The sequence below is a fragment of the Diabrotica virgifera genome, chromosome 3 (assembly GCF_917563875.1).
Source record: "Diabrotica virgifera virgifera chromosome 3, PGI_DIABVI_V3a".
Taxonomy (NCBI): Eukaryota; Metazoa; Arthropoda; class Insecta; order Coleoptera; family Chrysomelidae; genus Diabrotica; species Diabrotica virgifera.
The window spans coordinates 238,303,709-238,329,924 of NC_065445.1; the positions used below are offsets into that span (position 1 = coordinate 238,303,709).

Here is a 26,216-nt window from a genome sequence, read left to right on the forward strand (position 1 = left end):
CGAAACAAATTTATAACCAAATAACGAATGGAGTGAGAAGGGGAGACAGGCATGGAGCAAGATTTAGGGATGACGTGGAAGAATAAGTGTTAAGAGTACGTCGTTGGAATACCAAGGACTGGCATAAGAATGGAAGCTGATCCTGGAATAGGCCAATACCAGCCATGGGTTTTAGAGCCAATGATGATGATATGAATATTAAACAATGTCCTGGTTTGGACATACACCAAGATCTGAAAATATCTGTTGATAAAAAAATATTTACTTGAGAACTTCAATAGAAGACGACACGGGAAAAATATAGGTATATTTTCCTCCAGAATGCACCATTTTAAACATTTGAAATTTTGAATAAATTGAATACATCATAGACCCAACAAAAGAAAATAAGGAAATATAAAGAAATTGGTGAGAACCGACCTTAAGAAGATTCATTTTACATATTATAAATATTTTATCGTAAAAACAGTTGTTGTGATAAGCTGAAGTAAAATTACTTAGGTTTAAAATTAGATACTTAACTTAGAATACTTAACTTAGATTTGATAATAACCAATATTATTAATTAGTCCTGTCGCCAGGGGGGGTACAACGGCCTCCTGTATTCAGATGGACTTACCCAAGTTTTTTTTATGTATTTTGACTTGTAGAACACGAATTTTTTGGGTAACAGTTGATCCGGATGTCGATAAGATTGTTATAAACCAAGAAGTTGAGGAATCACATAACAGCGATTTCTCGCAAAACAAAACATTTTTTTGTATTTTTTTGGCCATTCTAACCAAAAAATGTTCCTACAATTTTTTTCGTAGGATGCATAGTTTTCGAGATAAACGGGGTTGAACTTTCAAAAAATCGAAAAATTGCAATTTTTGAACCCGAATAACTTTTGATTAAAAAATAAAATAGCAATTCTGCTTACAGCATTTGAAAGCTCAAGTCAAATTATATCGGTTTTAATTATTTGTATTGCTAAAAATTTATTATTTTATTGTTAAAACAAAGCTACAAACACCTAGTGCTTGAGTGATGTTTTCAATGATTTCTCATTTAAAATCAAACGAGTAGGTAGAGGAGATAAGAGTGCAAGCGGGGCTATTTCTACGTAGCATGCATGTAAACGCATGTATTAGGCACGGGAAACACTATGTGTTTATAGCTTTTTTTAACAATCAAAAAATAAATTTGTAGCAATGCAAATATTCAAAACAGATATAATTTGACTCAAACTTTTAAAGCTGGTAAGCAGAATTGCTATTTTATTTTTTATTCAAAGGTTATTCGGGTTCAAAAATTGCAATTTTTCGATTTTTTGAAAGTTCAGCCGCGTTTATCTCGAAAACTATGCATCCTACGAAAAAACTTGTAGGAACATTTTTTGGTTAGAATGACCCAAAAAATACAAAAAAATGTTTTGTTTTGCGAGAAATTGCTGTCATGTAATTCCTCAACTTCTTTGTTTATAACAATCTTATCGACATCCGGATCAACTGTTACCCAAAAAATTCGTATTCTACGGGCCAAAATACATAAAAAAAACTTGGGTAAGTCCATCTGAATTAAGAAGGCCGTTGTACCCCCCCTGGCGACAGGACTAAATTATTGTAAATATTTTCTAACGATTTTGAAGTGGGAAAATTACAAAGGTTGCAATATTTTGGGACAGCAATAGTGATTGACCTAATCGAAGTTTTCAGCAAAAATTGCATAGTAAAACCAAACATTTCATAGTTTTCATATATAACTGACAATAAGGACCTTGTTCTCTTATCACTTTCATTTTTACTCGTTTATATACAATCAATTTCACATTTTTATCTGTTTTAAATTCAGTTTACTAGGTAATGAAAGCAACAAAAACAAAGCTATGACAACAAAAGGAACCTTAAGTCTGGAGCCCATGTGGTCAAGAACAATGTTCTTTTATTTTTTTATATAGCTACTGCATCTAAACAATATTATTTTGAAGATTACTGTATCATATTGCACATTCCGTCACTACTAAAATAAACGATCTAATTCATTTGAATATTACAAAATTGGCAGTATCTGTTTTATTTATAACTAACTCATTTGTTTATTTACATTATGAATTACACTTATTAATGTGTTTATTAATTGAACATATATACAAAGTTGAATATGAGTAGTATTTATTTCAATAATTCGTGAAATAGTATTTACTGTTGTTAGTTCTCACATTACTAGTGTTACATGTGTTTATGTAGTAATATTTTTTTATCACATCGTTCGGCAGTTGGATTGATTTTTATAAACATTGGAATGATGGTGTTTATTTATATACATACATATTGACGATTTGATCGTATTTAACCATGACGTGATTATCAATGTTTTATTTGATTAAGCATTTAGATTGCTAGCAATTTTTATTCTTTTTACCAAAATTTGGTTTACCATTTAATACTCATTTATACTGATTTTGAGAGTAAAAATGATAAAAGTACCCAGAAATTAAAGATATAGTCGGTTCGCTAAACTCAGACACAATTGGCTAGTGATTTTAGTAAGTAATTTTGCCAATTTGGTAAATTTGACAAAATTGGCCAAAAACAAAAAAAAATACCTACTACAATTACTGGCCAGTTGTGCTGAGTTTAACGAACGGACTATAATTACGATCTGCCTATATTCTCTATCATAATAAGCTCAGTTATATGTTTAGTTTATGTTCAATGTACGACTTATTGGAATAAAGTTTTAGTAAAGTTCACTACAATGATTTACTTGTTTGATTATTCATCAGTGTTGTAGTTAAGTTTTAAAATTAATGCCAATAAAGTTATCCAATATAAACAAACATAAAAAACAATATAAAATTAAAGACTACATTTTATTCCAACATACATATTATGATACTAGAAATATAAGTAGTTAGGTAAAAGATATGAGCGTAGACCTGACTATTAGCAATATCAATATCATTCAATATTCAATCTGCACTTAGTTAGAATGAGACCAACTACAGCAAAAAATATTGAGATAATTGGTAAATAATAATAACATGTATATTTATTATTTTGATCACGAACATCACTAAAAAATCTTTAGAATATCGCAACAATAGAATTAGATCATAATATGACAGAACAAACATCTTGAATATTAGAAGGAACGAAAATATTGGACTTTGCTTGTTTTGAATCAATTTAAGATTTTTTTATTGAACTTAATGAAAATAATGTAGGTGTAGAGACCGCGTTTAAAATAAAAACTTTAAATACGTTGATATGTAAATTTTTTTCGAAGTGTTTTTTAATTTTTATTTCAAAATACTATGTTTATTCAATTAGGTATCTATTGAAATTGATATTTATCATTAAAAAAGCTTTTCAATACTGTCAAAAAACGCAAAGATGGAAATATATGATAATATGACAGGACGATGATCTTGAATATTGGAAGGAATGAATTGTCCTTGGACTAGCTGTTTTGAAACATTATTCTGTTCGACGTGGTCTTTTCCTTATTTTTTTCCGAAATTCACTACATACTTTTATTCAGATATCTATTGAAATTAAGCTTTGTCATTAAAAAAGCCTTAGAATTTTGTTAAAAAACTAAAATATGGAACTAGATCCATAATACGACATAACGATGATCTTGAATATTGGAAGGAAAAAATTGTCCTCGGACTAAAATTTTTTTAATCATTTTAAGATTTTTTAATGAAACAATAGAAAACAATTCACGTGTACAGACGACGTAAAAAAATTAAAATAAGTTCGTACCTATGCATAGGTATATGTATTTTTATGTGGTTTTTTCGTTATCTCTTTGCGAAATTCCCTATGTTTATTCAAACTTCTATTGAAAATTAACTACGAATTTAAAATGTTTTTTAAATCAGTTCTTAAAATAAACAATGCTAATTTTTTAGGTTGGAACAAAAGGGAAATATTAACTTATGGCTTTAACTGTTTCTATTTAAATAAGGCAATTTAAATAAGTTCCTATATTTATGGATTTTAAAATATAATATTAAAATCCAGTGAATATCTATTCAACACTTTGAGTACTGCAATGTTTAATTTGACATTTCTTAAGACATCGCAAATACCCACTTATTTAATTATTTCTCTATTTTTACTGATTTATCAAAAAAAAAAAACAACGGGAAATACGTTTTCAATTTAATTTCAAAATGACCTTTTTTGTTCGTAAACATACTAGTGTTGTGGATTTTTTTTTATTTTAATGAATTGTTTTTCTTTCTAAAAAGGGTGTTGCGTTTGGCCTCTATTTGTAAAATTAAAATTTTAACACACCTTTAGTATGATATAAAGGTAAACACAATATAATTTGCTTTTTAAAATAAAATTAATGGTAAAAATTTTATCTATGAGGTGAACGTATTTTTAATTGAATATTAATATTGAATTTTGTTACATATTATACTTACAGTAAATAGGTATCTTAAAGATATAACTACATAGGTTACATACCATGTATATTTGAAACTCATTAAAAAGTGCTATTTTAAAAATATTTAAATTTTATTTTATTCACTCTTGAAAAAATTCCTTGATTTTTTTATTCTTGTTTACAGGAAAATACGAACTATAACTTCATTTTTATAACTTTAAAAAATTTCTGAACAACATTACATTAAATTTTGACAGCATTGTCATTATGGAACATTATTTTTTCACGCATTATTTTATTCACTCTTCGTTATTGAGAATCATACATCCTTTTTTTTTAACAAAAAATCCTTGATTTTTTAATTCTTGTGTACAGGAAAATACGAACTATAACTTCATTTTTATAACTTTCAAAAATTTCTGAACAGCATTACATTAAATTTTGACAGCATTGCACATACATCCTTTTTATTTTTAAACTAAAAATCCTTGATTTTTTAATTCTTGCGTACAGGAAAATACGAACTATAACTTCATTTTTATAACTTTCAAAAATTTCTGAACACCATTACATTAAATTTTGACAGCATTGTCATTATTGCACATGTTCTCAACCAATATGTATACCTATCCTCCCAAAATTTAACACTTCAATATTCTTCAAGATACTGAACGAATTCTAAAATTTTTACAAAATTTGATCAATTATTTTTAATGTCGTGTAATAGTTATAAAATGTTTCATTTATTCCTAATAATTTATTTGGTAATAATAATTACATTCTTGTAGAAAAATTTGTTCTGTGTTGTGGTAATTAATGAGTAGGTACCTATATATTATATAATTAGTTTATACTTTTTACTCTATTGTATACATAGGAATATTAAGTCATTTACTTGAACAACATTATATTAATTTTCCAAGTTGTCTATCATTTTTTCTACCATCTTGATGATCTTTGTACAACGTGCTTTGATTTTTCCTCAAGTCCCAAAACATTGGTGAATATTAAATCGCAAAATTTAATTCACATTATTTTTTATTGGAATTTGAAGGACTCTTGTGATTTCACCTAGTTTTAGCAGTATTTGCCATATAGTCGGTTCGCTAAACTCAGACACAACTGGCTAGTTATTTTAGTAAGTAATTTTGGTAATTTAGTAAAATTGGCAAAAAGATAATTATTAAATAGTTAATAATTACTAAATAGCTAGTAATTTTGCCAATGTTGGCAAAATTGGCCAAAAACAAAAAAATACTTACTAAAATCACTAGCCAGTTGTGTCGTTTAGCGAACCGACTATAGCAAGCAGACGAATAACGTTAGTGTTTTCTGTCAGATACAAGTCGCAAAATTACTGATAAGAGTAGGTAATCAACTATTGTTAGTAAACATTGCCTCTTAACTTGACAATTGTATTTTCAGAAAGAAGAATTTATACACCATAACAATTTCTTCAAAAATAGTTGTACAGCATTTGTAATCTTATTCTTCAGTATGCCATTAAGTAATGATTGAAAATTAATTACTAATTAAAAATTGGAAATATTTTGTTTTGACGTTTCGGTCTCCAAATCAAAAACCGCATTGAGAATGATGTGGATGGGAATCGAAACGTCAAAATAAAATATTTCCAATTTTACAAATTGTAGGTTATTTAATTTTCAATCCTACAATAATTATTGACAAGATAAATCGTCAGAAAAATATTAATTCTTCCAAGTTTGGAAGATGTCATAAAATCAATGGAATTTCAAAAAGAATTTAAAAATTCATTAAATTGGTATAACCCCCTTTTTTCAACTTTACAATAATTTTTCTAAATGACTTACGAAGTAGATAATATAATAACAAAAATTAGAGAATCATAAATCCTATTTTTTTTTAACAAAAAAATACTTGATTTTTTAATTCTTGCGTACAGGAAAATACGAACTAGGTATAACTTCATTTTTATAACTTTCAAAAATTTCTGAACAGCATTACATTAAATTTTGACAGCATTTTGAACGAATTCTAAAATTGCAAAATTTAATAAATTATTTTTAATGTCGTGTAAGTAATAGTTATAAAATGTTTCATTTATTCCTTTTTATAATTTATTTATAATTTCCTATTTATAATTTATTTGGTAATGATTACATTCTTGTAGAAAAATTTGTTCTGTGCTGTGGTAATTAATGAGTAAGTAGTATATTATATAATTAGTTTATACTTTTTACTCTATTGTATATATAGGAAAATGTAGTCATTTGCTTGAACATTATATTAATTTTCCAAGTTGTCTATCATTTTTTCTACCAAGAAAGATCATCAAGAATCTTTGTACAACGTGCGTATTTGATTTTTCCTCAAGTCACAAAACATTTGTGAATATTAAATCGCAAAATTTAATTCACATTATTTTTTATTGGAATTATAAGGACTCTCGCACCTAGTTTTAGCAGTATTTGCCATAGCAGACGAATAACGTTAGTGTTTTCTGTCAGATACAAGTCGCAAAATTACTGATGATAAGAGTAGATAATCAACTATTGTTAGTAAACATTGCCCCTTAACTTGACACTTGTATTTTCAGAAAGAAGAATTTATACACCATAACAATTTCTTCAAATATATTTGTGCAGTATTTGTAATCTTATTCTTCAGTTTGTCATTAAGATGATTGGAAATTAATTGATAATTAAAAATTGGAAATATTTTGTTTTGACGTTTCGGTCTCCAAATCAAAAACCGCATTGAGAATGATGTGGATGGGAATCGAAACGTCAAAATAAAATACTTCCAATTTTACAAATTGTAGGTTATTTAATTTTCAATCCTACAATTGACAAGATAAATCGTCAGAAAAATATTAATTCTTCAAAGTTTGGAAGATGTCATAAAATTAATGGAATTTCAAAAATAATTTAAAAATTCATTAAATTAGTATAACCCCCTTTTCAAACTTTACAATAATTTTTCTAAATGACTTACGAAGTAATAATAACAAAAATTAGAGGTGACCACTTTTCAAAAATTAACACATAGGTAAATACATAATTCTTTAATTTTGAAACAGCTTATTAGGAAGTACTAATTAAGATAATATGTTAATGTATGTTTTGTTGTCTTGTTCTTTGTTTTTGTTGCTCTTTGGTTTGTTGTTATGATCCGTATGTATAGCGTATAGGTAAACAAAGTGGTGCCTACCTGTTGCCAAAATTGTGCCAAGAGATAGATCCTTTCCTTTTTGAACAGCCAATCCATTGACTGCATAGTCTGCATGTCCATATCTCCACCAGGGGGTGGTAAACTGGCGGCCGCTGTCGGCTGCATATGTTCCAACTCCGCCAGTGTTGCGAAAGAAATGTCACTGTCGGATAAGAAACACAACTGTTTCACCTTTCAAAAATAGTAAAAATCAACCCGACACAGCTTGACATTGTCCGGATCACTAATCTGTAGCACTGTCATCACCAGCAATGTTATTTTGTTCTTTCAAAGATAAAAAGGAAAAATCCGTATGAGGCACAGTTTACAAATACACAATCTTTGATTTAATCGAAACCGGAAGCGCAATCGGAAGTTTACAAAACTTGTCACACGGGGTTTTGAAGATCAGTTCGTAAATCGCATAGAGCGCTGAGCACGTGTTTTCGTCAGGATAACTACCCCAAGACTGACGACTGACTTGGTCTTGCATGGTGCATTCGGCCCGTACTCCTTCCCTCTCGCTCGCGCGTCTTCTGTTTTCCTATCGCTCCGCCCCTAGTGTTGGAAGGAGTCGCCCTCTGGTGGCGATTCTCGCACTCCAATCCTACGCCTCTCTCGCTCGCGCAAACATCACGGGCTGCATCTATTCTTTTTCAGCGTACGGAGTGGTCGCGGCCAATACAAGCGCTGTAAAGTAAAGGCTGATATTTTCTTTTTACCAAAATCGAAAGATATCTATGTGCGCATTTCGCTACCCCCTTCCTTTACGTATATTATAAGGTTTTTTTTCGTGATGGATGAGAGTTAAGGGGTGATTTTGGGGCGCATGTGCTGGCTTGTAGTGTGTTGTGTGTTTTTCGTGAGGAGCGTGTGTGTATGGGCATTTTTGAGGTTTCTTATTAATTTTTTTGGGGTTTTGGGGCAGTCTTAAGTTTTTGTTGCCTTGAACATGTGTTACGTCTTTTTTTCTAATGCAAATCAGTCTGTAACAAGTTGTTTACAGTGCCTACTAACCTTTTAGCTTTTTAGTTCTTTTCAAGAGGAAAACATCTTGCATCTTGAGTGATGTTTTCCTCATGAATGAATCTACCTAATTCTACTTATACTTATTAACTTTTCGCAATTTAACAACGGCTATAATGTACTTATTTGTATTTTCAAATAAATCTTCTTTACTTGATCTATTCTTAAATTCGATTCTGTGAGTAGGATTTCTTCAGTTTGTTCCTGTTGTTTATTTACTTCTTCTTCTATTTTTATGATTAAATGTTGCTCTATAATTTTCTCACTTCTCGCATTATTTAGATATCTATTATTTGTAATTTTAATATTATTGTCTATGTTTGCTTTTTCTCCTTGTTTGTTTACCTATAGGCTCGCTTGCAAGAGCCTGCTTTATTGTTGATTTCTTGAAGAAATAGTGTTAGTAAACTGCATTTTCATCATACATGAGTTTTGAAACTAGTGTGTCATTTGGAAAATTTCATAGATGAAAATTTAATGTCAAATAAAACGTATTTTTACTTAAAATTGAGTTTTATTCGCATTAAACAAGGGCGGATCCAGGACCGATTTTCGGGAGGGGCCATGAACTTTTTTTGAGGAGGTTGACAAAAAAAATTACGGGGGTAATTTTTAAAAATTAGGGTTACAATGTAATGGTGAGTTTTAAGGCACTTTTCACACACTTTTACCGTGTGTGAGAAGTGCCTTAAAACTCACCATTCTTGCCGTAGTACCGATTCCTACACCTTTCTTCATATTCAAGTTCTTTCAACAAGTTTAATACTATTTTTCCCAAAGCTTCTCCTGTCAGGCCTTGCTCTTTCCCCCTTTCTTGATTTTCACTAATTATTTTTAGGTTCTCGTAAGCGTCAATGAACTTGACAAAGTCTTCACGAATGTTGTTATTGTGTATGTATCTCAAATTTAGAGAAAGCTGTTCCACGTGGGATACGTCGATCGTTTCGTCAAATATGACAGAGTAACAATTTGCACTTTAAACCTGATTCATTATTTGTTCAATTATTTCTTCACCACAACATGTTAATTGATTTTAACTATTGCTACTAATGTATGTTGCTTAGGAAGATGCTGTAGATAGATGTTTAAGAGTCTTATCTCCTGATGTGATTTTAAACCTTAATAATTCCCCTCATTGCTAGGTCCAGCATCTTCGTCCATAAGCAGAAGGCCATTGTTAAGGCAATACGTAAAGTATCCTTAACAATAGTAACCTATACTTATTGTACGGTTATAGAGTATATTCCCATAGGTAAGCTGGTTAAGAGTAGATAACGATTTTTCATATGTAATTTAAAGTATTATCTGCATAAATGGCACAAAGAATATTTGCTACGAGAGGTATATGGTTCAAAATGCATACAGTATCACGACTAATAAGTTATGTTCACATACATGTAGAGTACTTACAGTTTTATTCCTTGATGACGTGTCACATCAGAGCTCTGATTGAATTCCATAATCCATTTGGTTCATTTGTAAGGCACTCACTAATACGCTAAATAAATCATCGTCGATAATACTGAGCAGATTGAATTATCTGAGCGGTATAAAACGATAGCAAAAAAAAGCCGGTAAAATGCGGCCTTTTTACGAATAGCGGGAGCGTCGATAGATTAGAGATGATTCTCGTTAGGAAGCTTTTGACGATCTGCCCCGGCGAGGGGTTCAAATGCGAGTCTCAACAATAACCTGGAGTTTCCAGAAAGGTTACATAAATACTACTTGAATTTTAAGTAATCAGTAGTACAGGGGCGTAACTAATTATTTTAGTGAGCCGTGTATAATATATTTATTGTACATATTGCCGGGGGCGACAGGCGAGAGAGATGGCCTATATCACCTCGAAGAGAGGGGATTGGCAAAGATGTGCACAACGATAAGAAATGTTTGAAGAAATTAGAGTTTATATACACAAGGGGTAACAACGATAAAATGGAGGAAAACGATAAGTTTTCCCCCTAGGGATAGATTTTAATCTTCCAGGGGAATCACAGCGATTTTCGTAATACCACGAAGAAAATCACCGTGAGTAGTGTGAATCTTGACAGTACGAACTAGACCATCCTTACCAGGCAATACATCTATTACCCTGGCAGTTGGCCATAAGAGTGGAGGAGTACCATCCTCCTTCAACAGAACCAAATCCCCGATCTTGACAGGGTCAGTAGGGTCGGTCCATTTATTTCTTTGCTGCAGGAGGCAAAGATAGTCTTTTTTCCACAATTTCCAAAATTGCTGTTGAATTTTACTAATACGCTGAAAAAGATTCAACCTATTTTCAGGTATCTCTGAAACACTTGGTTCAGGGGGCGCGGTTAAACTTCTTTGAACTAAGAAGTGAGCTGGAGATAGGAAAGCGAAGTCATTGGCGTCAGACGACATCCTAGTGATGGGTCTCGAATTTAGAATAGCCTCGATTTGGCATAATACTGTGTTAAACACTTCAAAGGTGAAGTGGGAATTTCCTATAATTCGATAGAGGTGATACTTCACACTCTTTATTCCTACCTCATGGAGGCCGAATTGATGGGGGTTGCGGGGAACACCCATCTTGAAAGTTATGGAGTTTTGAGTACAGAATTCCTTAATCTGTTCCGAATTATTTTGATTTAAGAAAAAATCATAGAATTCGCGCATTTCATTTTTTGCCCCATGGAAATTTGTGGCATTGTCGCTCCAAATAATACTGGGCGTGGATCTTCTGGCAATAAACCTTTTCAGAGTAAGAATATAGGCTTCTGCGCTTAATCCTGTGACGAGTTCGATATGAACACATTTAGTGCTCATGCAAATGAAATAGGCTACGTATGCTTTGTAAAGCGGTGCCTTCCTCAAATGTGAGGACTTAATTAAGAAGAACCCCCCATAGTCCACTGAGACGACTTGGAAGGGTCTAGTGGGGAGTACACGATCGGGATGCATATCTGCCATCTGTTGAACAGAATTGGGTGTCATGAATCGGAAACAGTTTACACACTTACGAATTAAGCGTTTAATCTGTCTTAATCCGTCAATTGGCCAGTACTTCATTTTGACATACGAAAGTACTGTTTGCGCGCCTGAATGTAATAACTTATGATGAGCTTGAGTCAAGATTAGTTCTACAACTCGACATTTAGAAGGAAGTAGAATGGGGTGTTTTTGATTATACGATATGGGGGCGTGTCGGAGACGTCCTCCCACACGAATCAGCCCATCATTATGTTGTAGGAAGGGGTTGAGTTTACGAATGGCTTTATTGGTCACGAGTTTAGCATTTTTCAATTCAAGAATCTCTTTTTTAAAGTAGATACTTTGGATATACCTGATGATCGCGTGATCAGCGATCTCCATTTCGGGTGGCGTCAATATATCCGTATCTCGTGGAGAGTTATTTATTTTCTTTTTAATATTACTGATGAATCTAAAAAGATAAGCGACAATTCTTTGAATTTTACGAAAAGAAGAAGATTTAGCGAATAGATTTTCAAAGGTGTCGTTGAGTTCGTGATTTGTTGCTATGTTTGAGACAACTAACTTCCTTAATTCAGGAAGATCATCCTGAAAATGAGGAATTTGATGAAGAGAAAAATCGATGGGATTGTCTCTAATAAAGCTAGGTCCGCATAACCAGTCTTCGGTGGTCTGGGGATTATCAAAGACATTTATCCCTCTGGAAGCGGGGTCAGCGATGTTTTCGTGACTTCTGACGAAATGGAAATCACAAGGAAAAGTTTCCAACAAGGAATTGACCTTTTGAATTCTGTTTTGTACAAAAATGTTCCAAATGTGTTTTTTAGAAAGTATCCAAGACAAGGCAATTGTAGAGTCAGCAAAGAGATGAGATGAAGATATACTCAAATTTTTCTTGAAGATGTGAAAAAGTCTATGAGCCAGAGTGACTCCCAACACTATTCCACAAAGTTCCAATTTGGGGATGGTGAGTTTATTTTTTAGCGGAGAAATTTTGTTTTTAGAAGCGATAAGCCGCGACGATACAGAAAAGTCTGAGTATGTCGCTTTGAGATACACACAAGTGCTGTATATTTTTTCCGATGCGTCGGTGAAAATAATTAATTGAACATCAACAACTTTCTTTTGTAAAAGTAAGCATCGAGGTACCTTGACCTCTTCTATAGTTTTGAATGTCGATAAGAGGTTTTGCCAATTTTTCATAATGATGGGTGAGTCAATGGGTTGATCCCAGTCCAATTTCTGGGACCATATTTCCTGTATCAAGAGCTTAGCGTTCACAAGGACAGGGGATAACCATCCTAGCGGGTCATACAAAGTAGCAATGTAGGAGAGAATAGTACGTTTAGTAACAACATTAGCCAATTTGAAGATAGGAGTTTTAAACGAAAAGTGGTCGCGTTCTGAATCCCAGAATATGCCTAAGACTTTATCAGATCCCGTGAAGTTAAGACTGACTTCAGAGATGGGATTTAAATTGTGTTGAGACAGAAATTCTGAAGAACTGCAGTTCCACTTGTGGAGGAGGAAACCATGGGTTTCTAGCAAAGAAGTTAATTGTTCGAAAAGACAACTTAATTCATGAAGACTGTCAGCACCGCTGATCAGGTCATCCATATAGATAGATTCTTGCAGAACACTAGTAGCAAGTTCGTGGGTATGTTTGTTGTTGTCAGCGATGTGCTTGATAACTCTTTGAGCGATAAATGGGCTACTTGGGAGCCCGAAGGGTAATCTTTGAAATTGATAGCACCGTAAAGGCTGCTGAACATTGTCCCTAAAGAGAAAATTTAACAGAAATGTTTCAGTGGGACAAATGGCGATTTGTAGGAACATAGCCTTGATGTCGCCTACTAGTGCGAATTTAAACTGACGAAACTTAGCGAGAATGTCAAAAAGTTCATGTTGGACGACATAACCTTTGTCTATGACGTCACTGAGGGAGATTCCCGTAGACGATTTATTGTTTGGATCGAAAACTATACGAGTGGAAGTAGTAGAGTTGGATTTGAAAACGGGAAAGTGAGGGAGAAAGTAATTAGGTTTACCTGAGTCATTTAGCATTTTTAACGGCACTTGAATTATTTGTCCGTTATTGAGATATTCCGATATAATGTCCTGATACTTTTCCAATAAATCAGGGTTGAGTTGAAAACGTTTCTCGAGACTTAGAAAACGTCTTTTTGCCGAGAGAAACGAATTTCCCATGTCTATATCTTCGATAGGGAGTTTGAGATTGAGTGTGGACTCATATCGTCCATTGGGGAGAACATTAACATGTTTTACAAAATTAATTTCAGCGGGGTGATCATTAATGAGATCGGTGTTCTGAGGAGCGGCTTCTTCCAGCTCCCAGAATTTTTGTAAATGATCGGATAGTTCCTCGTTGGACACTACCGGCTCATTTACGGCGGAAGGAGTGTTATGAGAACAACAAGTAACGAGAGAGTTTGAATAAAATTCCAAAGCCTTTTTAGTATTTTTCGACTTAAGAGCAAAGTCTGGAACTGACCCTGATATCGTGTACCCGAGTAGAGTGCGTTGAAGAACGGGAAGACCTTTTCCCAAACGAATTATTTCAGGTTGAATGATATCGTTATACAGGTCTGCACCGAGCAGGATACCAATTGGGGATGTTACATGGAACATCGGATCACCTAATGGTATCTCTGAGGGTATGTTTAGTTTGCTCGCCGAAATAGAAATTTGAGGAAGCGGATTTGTTATCTTTGGGAGTACAGAGCACGAGATGTCAAAAGGAACGTCGTTAGCGACAGCGAAAATTGTTGTATCTACAATAGATTGAGACGAGGATGAGGTGGAGTTAATTCCATTGATCCGTAATTTTCCATCTCTAGTGGTGAGTGACAGTTCCTTTACGAGGTCAGCACTAATAAATGAAACCTGTGAGGCCGAGTCTAAAAGTGCCTTTGCGAAGACCCTCTTGCCGCTAGGAGCGACAAGATAGACCTGGAGTGTGCTTAATAACACCAAATGATTATCAAGCGAGGCTGCAGATAGAGCCATTGAATGTGGAGTCGAATTTTGAAGATTAACTTCCGTTTCAGGAGCTCTAACATGTGAGGGCCCCTGTTGTGAATTACCCTGTGTATGGGAGTTATTTGAGATAGCGGTTTTATTATGATTATTTGAGTTGTGTTGGCCAACAGCCGCGGAAGGGTTACTATGACCCGTTTTGTCGAAATGGAGCAACGTGTGATGACGAGATTTACAAACTATGCAAGAGAATTTGGATTTACACTGATCGAGCATGTGAGACCCAAGACAATTAATACAAAATTTATTTTGTTTGACAAAACTAAAACGTTCTTTAGAATTCAACTGCTTGAACTGAGGACAAGAGTAGATCGAGTGAGAGTCGTTGCAATAGGAACATTTCTTAGGACCTAAGCGAGGCGAAAGGTTACTGGTAGAAGTGTCTGAGGCTAGGTGTAAAGAGTGTCTGGAAGTAGTAGTCGATTTTGGTTTTGATTGAGATTGAATATTCTCAAGATGAACAACGCGTGTCTCGATTTCCCCTAGAAAATGGACAAAATCAGGGGTAGCTTGGCTACCACCGGATTGGAACTCAAGAGCCCTAATGGTAGGTGCGTCGAGTTTCTGAGTAGCGATATGTATGAGAAGTAAATGCAAGAGATCTGAAGGGGGCCTATTCAAGTTCAATAGGGCCTTGAAATTATTTGACATGACCGTATGAAAATTTCTTAATTGTGAGTGATTTGCGTTTCCAGAAATAGGAGGCGCATCAAGAATTTGAGAGATGAGAGTTTTGATAAGCGATTTAGAGTTGGCGTACCTTTGTGTCAGGTTATCCCGGGCTATTTTGTAATTGTCACCTGTGAGTGGGATATGCTCGAGAAGCGTCAAAGGCTCGGAAGTTAGAAAACTTTTGAGGTAAATGAGTTTTTCCAGATCACTTAATGTAGTATCAGATCCTATTATTGTATCAAAGGTCTCAATGAATGAATTGTATTCAGTAACTAAGCCACTAAATGGTTTTAACTGAATACGAGGGAGGTTTACTGTTCGTTGCCTAGCCATAGACTGTGAGGTTAGAGAAGAATTAGGGTCAAATTGGAGGGAGGGGGTAGCAGTCACATTAGAACTTTCAATGACCTCTAACCTTTCTTCCAATAGAGAAATTGTATCCAAATATTTATCAAAAACCACAGAGGAATCAGTAGAGGGGGTAGGTTCCTCGGGGATCGTCTCCAGCACATTTTGAGCATCGCGGAAAAGTCCGTAAGAATGTTTGAGTTGTGAAATTATTTCACGAATTTTATATTTGTTTAGAGAATTAAGAGTTGTGGGAACCGAATCAGCCAACTTGGTTATATCAAGTTTTGCGGTGAGCCTCTGTCGGTTATATTTTGATCGGTCAGCCATGTTGCGAGAATGTGAGATTAGATAGATTATTTGCAAATGTCTAAACCTATAAATCGATGCGAAAATGAGAGAATATGTACAATATATTATATATTACACGTTTAATAGTGTGAGATTGGCTTAATAGTATCACCCTGTATGAGCGCAGATTAGTATATGAAATGCAAAACTATAAAATTTCAAAATATATGCAATTTTCCAAAATGGGTATTTTTCAGCAAGTGTGAGACACCCTTAACAAGTATTTAAATTAATTAAATTGAAGGAAAAAACAATTATTTATTTTCTATAGTTTTCTAGAAGTGTAAAATGAGCTTAAGCGAAGCTAAATGTAGCAAAAACTTACAATTTATGCAAGAAAACAAAATTATTTTTAATAATTTTTGTAACCTGTGAACCAGGCTTAATCGGATTCAAAATTATAAATTTAATTTAAATCAAAAGGTTGAACAAACAATGTTAAAATTATAACACCCGTACTATCAGCCAAGAAATGAGTACACTTTTTGTATACTATAAACAGAAAAATATATTTACGAAAATAAAATAATGTAATATATGCAAATATTTTTTCATACAAACAAAACGACTCCTTTATTTGAACAAAGCAAGTAGTTTCTGAAATTGCACGTGTAGACCGGGCTTAACAACCTACCAGCTATTGTAGAGACGTGCTGGGTTAAATACTGAGAATTTGAGTGCAGAAAGAGAGGAATATTTTCAAATGCAACAGAAAGACACTATAAATGAAAAACCGTTATTCTCAGAATAGAGATTATCAAAATATGCAAATACGAAGGACCTTGAGGATTTAATTAATAAATAATTAATATGATACGGCTCGATGGAACAGAAATGTTAAGGCAATACGTAAAGTATCCTTAACAATAGTAACCTATACTTATTGTACGGTTATAGAGTATATTCCCATAGGTAAGCTGGTTAAGAGTAGATAACGATTTTTCATATGTAATTTAAAGTATTATCTGCATAAATGGCACAAAGAATATTTGCTACGAGAGGTATATGGTTCAAAATGCATACAGTATCACGACTAATAAGTTATGTTCACATACATGTAGAGTACTTACAGTTTTATTCCTTGATGACGTGTCACATCAGAGCTCTGATTGAATTCCATAATCCATTTGGTTCATTTGTAAGGCACTCACTAATACGCTAAATAAATCATCGTCGATAATACTGAGCAGATTGAATTATCTGAGCGGTATAAAACGATAGCAAAAAAAAGCCGGTAAAATGCGGCCTTTTTACGAATAGCGGGAGCGTCGATAGATTAGAGATGATTCTCGTTAGGAAGCTTTTGACGATCTGCCCCGGCGAGGGGTTCAAATGCGAGTCTCAACAATAACCTGGAGTTTCCAGAAAGGTTACATAAATACTACTTGAATTTTAAGTAATCAGTAGTACAGGGGCGTAACTAATTATTTTAGTGAGCCGTGTATAATATATTTATTGTACAGCCATCATCACGATGGTCTCTTAGAGGAATATTTTGTCGACATGAGAACACTATAGACCCTACTATTGGTCGTAGTCTTTCTTTATTTTTTTGTATCTGTTTAGACCTCTGAGAATCTATCTGGCTATAATGACTGACTTTTGAGGGTTACGATAACTTTGTAGAAAATCCAGCTCAACCTGAACGCACTCCTTGGGGTATGATTTTTTTATGGGTTTGTATGACTTCGTCTTTGCTCATGAGTTTGGAGAAAGATATTAAAGGTTTCGTGACAAGGCTTTGGGCTGTCATCCCTTTATTGTGACCATATTTTTCATTAGAAAAATGAAATGCAATACATACTTGTCAAACAATTCCTTTTGACTGTGCGAAAATACCAATCAACTCCTTTGTTCCAAGTCCTGGTGATTCAAGTAACGCTTTATTTCTTTTTTATTCTTTGTGTGTATAGAATATGAAAATTGAGATGATTTTGATGGCTGTCAAGGTCGTTTTAACAATTGGCACTTTGTAAAATTATCAACATTTTGATTTATAAAACATCCTATGTCATTCTTGAAGCGTCCAGAAAACACATTTATCCGCTATTTTGTACATATACATGTGTTTGACCTTAAAAGCATATATTAACTGCAAATATTTAAATTTATATTTTTTTGAATTCTCGGAGGGGGCCATGGCCCCCTTAGCCCCCTCCCTGAATCCGCCCTTGGCATTAAATATAGTGAATAATTCTCACATGAGGATTATTGTTAAGAATTTTGTCTCAACGGTTTTTCTGGTTTTGTTCAAAATACGAACAGTTGTGAGAGGAACTGCCTAAAAAATATATTGATGCATTTATTAGGAAAATTATCCATTAATATTTTCTATAAAAAGTGTAATAGGAAGGCTCTATATAGTTTGACTAAAGAAATTATCGACGCATTTAGTAGGAAAATTTTCCATTGACTTTCTATGAAAAGTGTGTCCTGAATGCTCTATAGGTATGTACAGTGATGAGCGCGGTAATAACCGGCTAAATAGCGCAAAAGATGGAAACATATTAAATTGTGAGATGAAAAGAAATAAAACTTTAGAGGTGTTAAAATTAGCGATAATAACATAATATACATTGACATTATATTGTTAGTCCAAGTAATGAAGCTTAAAATAGGACAAAACCTCGCAATTTTTACAGAATGGATCGATTTGCTTCAAAATTTGAGAATAAGTAGTGGATAGTCCAAGGATCAAAATCTATATCATGCCAAAAGGCGCTTTTACCGTGGGGGTGGTAGCCACCCCATCACGGGGGTGGAAATTTTTATTATATTTTGACCGCAAGAGTTGGTAAAAACATTCATTATAAGCAAAAAACGTTCTATACATTTTTTTGATAAAATTAATTATTTTCGATTTATTCGCTATCGAAAGTGTTAGTTTCATATCGCAAAAATCAATGTTTTTAATCAGTTTTCTGCTAATAACTCAAAAGTTTTCGTTTTATCAAAACAACTTTACTTAACAAAAATGTACCTTTTGAAAAAATAATCAAAACCGTTTTTTTTTTGTTTAGACCAATAGTAATCGAGCTATAGGTACTTTATTATGTTGGCTCTTCTTCGTCAAATGCTAAATATTGTAGTTTCAAAGTCAAAGGACGGGAAAACTATGCACTTTTTGAGGATAACTTGTTGAAACTAATTTAAAGTATTTAAAAATGTGTATCTCCAGAAATAGAAAAAATCTCTAGCTAAATAAATTAAGTGAAATAATGACAAGAATGTCAGTCCCTATTTTTTATTCAGCAAAAAAGTGATCGTAAACAACCCCCTAATCACCACCCTAATTAAAATTTGTCATTGAATAAATGTCTTGTTACTTTGTAAAGTCAAAACGCATATATAGATGTTTGTTTTCAAAATTGAGGTTTTTTGATGAACATTGATAATTGAGCTCATATTTTAAAAACTTTGAAGTATTAACCTCTTCGTTTACATATACCTATTATAAGGTTTTTTTTGTGATGGATGAAAGTTAAGGGGTGATTTTGGGGCGCATGTGCTGGCTTGTAGTGTGTTGTGTGTTTTTCGTGAGGAGCGTGTGTGTATGGGCATTTTTGAGGTTTCTTATTAATTTTTTTGGGGTTTTGGGGCAGTCTTAAGTTTTTGTTGCCTTGAACATGTGTTACGTCTTTCTTCTAATGCTAATAAGTCTGTAACAAGTAGTTGTTCACTGTGTTTAACCTTTCAGCTTTTTAGTTCTTTTCAAGAGGAAAATATCTTGAGTGATAATAAATAACCAGTCTACCTAATTCGACTTAACTTTTCGCAATTTAACAACGGATTTATATTTTCAAACAAATAGGTATTATCTATATATATGTTAATTTAATTTGTGTTATTTATTTTCTTCTTCTTCTGTTTTTATCTATAAATGTTATACTTTTATAGTTTTCACTACTCGCAGTACCTATTTATTATTTCTCACTTTAGATAATATTAGGTTCTGGTTATGTTTGCTTTTTCTCGTACACTATTTGTTTTGATCTATTTTTTTCTCGATTTCTTAAGACATTTGTTCTAAGTTCCAATAAACTGAATATTTTTCCTACATGAATTTTTAAACTATGTACATATTATGGCACTTGTGAAATTTCGTAGGTGAAAATCTAAACGTCAAATCAAAGGCATTTTCAATGAAAATAGAGTCTCATTTACATTAAATAAATATAGTAAATAATTCTCACGGTTTATTATCACGAATTTTGTCTCAATTGTTTTTCTGTTTTTGCCCAAAATGTGAACAAGGGGTGAGAGGAATTGAGTGGTAGGTAAACGAATTATTATCGATGCATTCAGTAGGCAAATTCTGCAATAACTTTCTTTGAAAATTGTGACCTGAATGGCACTGAATGCTCAAAACATAGTTTGCAAAAGTTATTCCTACTTGATTAACAGAGATTTTTGACAGATGTCGCAAGTCGCAAGCATACAACATAAAAGTGACTACTATTCATTATTACTACCTAACTAAAATAGGTATATCTACCTTCTCTTGCATACTTTTTATTCAAAACAAGAAGAATAATCATAAATAATGGAACCATACGCGTCATTATCAATTGACAATTGACTTATAGTGAACATCTGTATCCGCTGTCGCAATCAGATTATACTGTAATGTTTAGTAAGTGGGTGTGTTGAGTAAATACCTTGTTACTTAGTAAAGTCAAAAGTCATATATCTATAGTTATTTGTTTTCAAAATTGAGGTTTTTTGATAAAAATTGATCATATTGAGCTCATATTTTAAAAACTTCAATGTATGAGCCCCTTCCACGTATATTATAAGGTTTTTTTTCGTGATGGATGAGAGTTAAGGTGTGATTTTGGGGCGCATGTGCTGGCTTGTGTGTTTTTCGTGAGGAGCGTGTATGTATGGGCATTTTTGAGGTTTCTTATTAATTTTTTTTGGGGTTTTGGGGCAGTCTTGACTTTTTGTTGCCTTGAACATGTGTTACGTCTTTCTATTCTTAAATTCGATTCGGTGAGTAGGATTTCTTCAGTTTGTTCCTGTTGTTTATTTTCTTCTTCTTTTATCTGTAAAGGTTGCTCTATAATTTTCTCACTTCTCGCATTATTTAGATATTATTTCTAATTTTAATATTATTGTCTATGCTTGCTTTTTCTCCTTGTTTGTTTACCTATAGTCTCGCTTGCAGGAGCTTGCTTTATTGTTGATTTCTTGAAAAAATCGTTTTAGTAAACTGCATTTTCATCATACATGAGTTTTGAAACTAGTGTGTCATTTGGGAAATTTCACAGATGAAAATAAAATGTCAAATAAAACGTATTTTTACTTAAAATTGAGTTTTATTCGCATTAAATATAGTGAATAATTCTCACATGAGGTTTATTGTTAAGAATTTTGTCTCAACGGTTTTTCTGGTTTTGTTCAAAATATGAACAGGGGTGAGAGGAACTGCCTAAAAAAATATTGATGCATTTATTAGGAAAATTATCCATTAATATTTTCTATAGAAAGTGTGACAGGAAGGCTCTATATAGTTTGACTAAAGAAATTATCGACGCATTTAGTAGGAAAATTTGCCATTGACTTTCTATGAAAAGTGTGTCCTGAATGCTCTATATGTACAGTGATGAGCGCGGTAATAACCGGCTAAATAGCGCAAAAGATGGAAAACATATTAAATTGTGAGATGAAAAGAAATAAAACTTTATAGGTGTTAAAATTAGCGATAGTAACATATTATACATTGACATTATATTGATTGTTTCCCACCTTTACACGCATCAGAGGAGTAAGTCAATTAAAACTGTCACTGTGACACTGGCATTTCTCAAACTCGTCCGATACGTCTAAAGGTGGGAAACAATCAATATACTGTTATATTTCTATTTGATATGAAAATTAAAATTTGATAATTATAGACAAAATTCAATTTAATATAAAATATTTTCAATTTTCTCAACCACGGGCATATAAATTTGGAACAACCTGTATACAACAAATTGTTATATTTAATTTTAAGAAGTGATTAAATAAGACTCAAGTGAAATCGTTAATAGGTCATTATCGTTGTTCGCGGAAGGATCGGTCATTAGCCGATGCTAATTAAGACTAAGTGGAAATAGAGAATAGGTCATTAAAATTTGTATATAGTAGAAAGTAATTTTAGAATGGGAATTAACTATTTTCTTTGAAATCCATTAAGCATATTTAGAAAGTTTAAAAATTGGTTTTGAGGAATACTGCAAATGAGAGTTGGTGGTGGAATTTTAATTTGTGAATCTGGAAGGGATATTTAGAAAGTAGGGGAATGAATGACAAATAGAGATCAGAATGTTTTGAGCTGTCGAGAAGTGAAGTCGAGTAGTAGACGGTAGTGTACGGAGAGGGAGAAAGCCGGTAGTTCCGTGAGTGTGGAGTATCTATCGTGGAACGATAAGTAGGCCAGGTTGAGAGTAAAAGAACCTCCTTGAGCCAAGAGTGTCCCGGTAGCTGATAGCAGTTTCGAAAAAGGTAGAACACAGCATCACGACCGAAGCAGGAACGAGAGCTATTCGAGCTAGTTTTTCAAAGGAGTACATTACTGGAAGCCAGGACGAGGTTTGATCGCAGCCAAGGATAGCAGGAACGGGTTTTGTGTGAGGACATTTTCAGTTCACCAGGAAAAGGTCAGTCTCATTTGTTTGGACATGAATGTATGGGTTTTTCGTATTAAATTCCACATAAAAATTGAATAACATAATCAATAATATCAGAAAAGCTTCATCAAACTTAAATAGAGTTGTTGCTAATAACTCCTAATAGTTAAATGTTAATAAAAACTTTCAATTGAAAACCAAAAGGAAATAAGATTCCCATTTGTAAATGTTATGTTTAAGAATAATAAGAAATAGCAAATATTAAGCAGTGATTGTTTTTTTAAATAAAATAAAAAATATTTTGATTATAATTGTAACCCATATGTGTATTTTTTTTCTCTTTTTTTTCTATCCCGATTAGGAACCATTAAGAAATATTTAGAATCCACGAAAGTAAGTAATTAATTTATAATTCGCCCTGAGATTGAAAACATATTGATATGTGATCTGGTTAATTAATTAGACTAGTATTAATACATTGATTAAATTAAGTGACATATAAGAATATTATCTCATATCAATAATCAAGATCACAACAACTGTCGTCCAACGTGGAAAGCATTGTAAAGTATTTCTAGTGGCAAATTTGAAGGATAGAAAGAGTAAAGCCGGTATTTGAAAATTTATATGCCTGTGGTAAAAAGTGAGATACTTACATTTGACAACATAAAATTTTAGATCTCTTTAGGTACAAATTTTACATAACTGATTTAATATTTTATTTTTACGATATTTACATTTGATATATTTATTGACAATTTATAATATTTGGGTGAGAAAAAGTCGTCTTGGTAACATACTAGTAAAATTTCATATTTGGCGGGGATAGTACTTTTTGAAAACAAATGTCTGTGACAAGAAGCCAAAGCAAAGACAACAAAAAACAAAAGGAACATTCAGACCAAGAAGAGATTTTAGACACGACAATCATGGCATCAGAACAGCAAGAATTATCAGGAATAGATAAACTATTACAACTGATGCAACTCCAGTCACAAAAACTGGATGACAATCAACGAAAAGTGGATCGAAAAATGGATGAAACACAACAAAAATTGGATCAAAAAATGGATGAAACACAACAAAAAATGGATGAAACACAACAAAAAGTGGATCAAAAAATGGATGAAACACAACAAAAATTGGATCAAAAAATGGATGAAACACAACAAAAGATGAAACAAGCAATAGAAGAGAACAACAAGAAAATGGAGGAACGCATAGGAAAGTATGAAAAGGAAGTAAAAGGATGTTTGACAATGATCAAGAACGATATGGGACAACAAGAGACAGAGATTAAAGAAATCAAAAGCAAAATAAAGGAAATAACGAATTGCCAGAAAAAGGAAATAGAAAATTTGGAAAATAAGTTGGAAAATGCTATTCAAGTAGACAGAGAAGAAGTGGAAAAAAGAATCACAGAAATAGAAAAACAAGTCACCGAAAACCGGACGCAACAAAATGTAGGAGAAAGAAGAGAAATGGTTATACATAGCACAGATGACGTGAAGATAAGGTTTGGCGGGGATGTAAGAAGATTACACCCAGTGCCGTTCATAAATAGCCTGAAAAAGAAAATACAGCACATCGGAAATTTCGAAACAGCAAAAGAAACTATCAGAAACCATCTAAAATATGAAGCAAGCCTATGGTTCGATTGCAAAGAAGAAGAATTTGACAGTTGGCAACAATTTGAACAAAAATTTTTGAATTATTTCTGGGGAAAAGTCCAACAATTGGAAATTAACAAGGAATTGCAAAATGGGAAATACAATGATAGGATGGGTATATCAGAAAGGACATATGCATTACAAATTTACTATAACGCAAAACATCTACAATATAATTACTCATCGGAACAATTAGTCGAACTGATTGCAAGACATTTCGAAGAAACGCTGGAAGACCATATCACATTGCAAAATTACAAAGACATAGATAGTTTATGCCAATTCCTACAAATAAGAGAATCACGTCTAAGAGAAAGAAAATCAAGAAAGTCGCGAGAAGATTACAGGCCCCGAGAAACACAAGATTACAGAGATAGAAATCAAAATAGGAGGGACTATACAAGACGAGATTTTAATCCCAGAAGGGAAAACGAAAATAGAGACAACGGAAGAGGAAATTATGAACAAAGAAATAGGCAATGGAATGAGGACAGAAATCGAGAATACCAGAATAGAAACACCACACGCTCAAATCAAGAAAACAGAAATAATGGTAGACAAAATGAACAGGGATATCGAGAAAACCGAAACAGATCCGACAGACCAAGAGAAAATAGAAGAGAGGTAAATAATACCCAGACAGAAGAATATGACGGAGAGAGAAATTATGACGAAAATATAAACAACAATGAGCAACCGGCGTCTTCACGACGGCGCTCACTAAAAACAAAAAAACAAACAGGAATCTTTTGTCACCCCAAGGAGTTTATTAAATTGGCAGGAAACAACGAAAAGAAAAATGGAATTAATTTAAAATTTGTGGATGGATTTATCAACGAGACACCAATTAAAATTATGATAGATACTGGATCGGAAATAACATTGGTCAACAGAAAACTAATAGAAGAAGTTAACTTAACAAATTTAATTTACAAAATACCTAGGGTAAATTTAGTGGGCGCAAACAAACGGACATTGGCAACTATAAATGAAGGCATACGAGTAATGGTACGACTGGGTAAGAATATGTATGCACTACAATGTGTAATAATGCCAAATATGTCACATGACATGATAGTAGGAGTTGACGAATTGGCAGAAAAACATGTAGTGATAGATTTTAAAAATAATACGATGAAACTAACAGAAGAAAAAGAAAAGGAACAGAACAAGGAACAGGAGAAACAAAATACGGACGAATCAGGTAAAGAACAAACAGTGGAAATGAATTTGGCAACGAAGCAAGGACAAAGACGAAAAGGGAGAAAAAGTCAGAAAAGGATAAAAGAAAATGAAACCTGTGGCTCCTCAAAAGAAGAGTTGAGCCCAGAAGAAGAAAATTTGAGAGTATCAGAAACAAAGGAAACCTGGGATTCCTCAAAAGAAGAGACGAGCTCAGGAGAAGAAGAAATAAAGCTAAAAAATGAAAGTGAAAAGAATATGATTGAAACAGTAGTATTTGAAGAGGAGGTATATGCAAACGAGGATGCAGAATGCACGGTAAACATGTGTGAAGAATCTGAAAAAAAAGACAGAAAATTGATATGTGGAGAAGGGAAAGAAAAAGAATTGCGGTTGATGTTAAGAAACTACGAAAATTTGATCAATGAGGAAAACAGAGTGGCGAAAAAGTACGAACATTCATTTGAGGTGAAAAACTTGGGAAATTTTCGATCAAAGACTTACCCGATTCCATACAAGTATCGACAAGAGGTGAAAGAAGAAATAAATAAAATGTTGGAAGATCAAATCATCGAAAGATGTGATTCACCGTATGTTAACCTGATTGTGATAGTAAAGAAAAGCAATGGAGAATTGAGATTATGTTTAGATGCCAGGAATATCAACCAGCACACTGTATCACAATATGAATCACCTCTAAACATCGAGGCCATTTTTGGAAGAATCACCGGGTCACACATATTTTCGAAAATTGACTTAAAAC

The 26,216-nt window shown here is 33.1% G+C and overlaps 1 protein-coding gene across 4 annotated transcripts in view; it reads right to left on the bottom strand.

The window, feature by feature from the left end:
- The window catches only part of LOC114332157 (homeobox protein cut), a 366,341-nt gene extending 358,270 nt beyond the window's left edge, over positions 1–8,071 (bottom strand). For 2 of the 4 annotated variants that reach the window (XM_050645993.1, XM_050645994.1), the window contains exon 1: positions 7,579–8,071. In XM_050645993.1, the coding sequence (XP_050501950.1) occupies positions 7,579–7,704 (126 nt within the window). In that variant the 5' untranslated portion in view covers positions 7,705–8,071. The remainder of the gene's footprint in view (positions 1–7,578) is intronic. The other 2 variants (XM_050645995.1, XM_050645992.1) reach the window with 1 other exon arrangement.
- Positions 8,072–26,216: the final 18,145 nt, after the last annotated feature.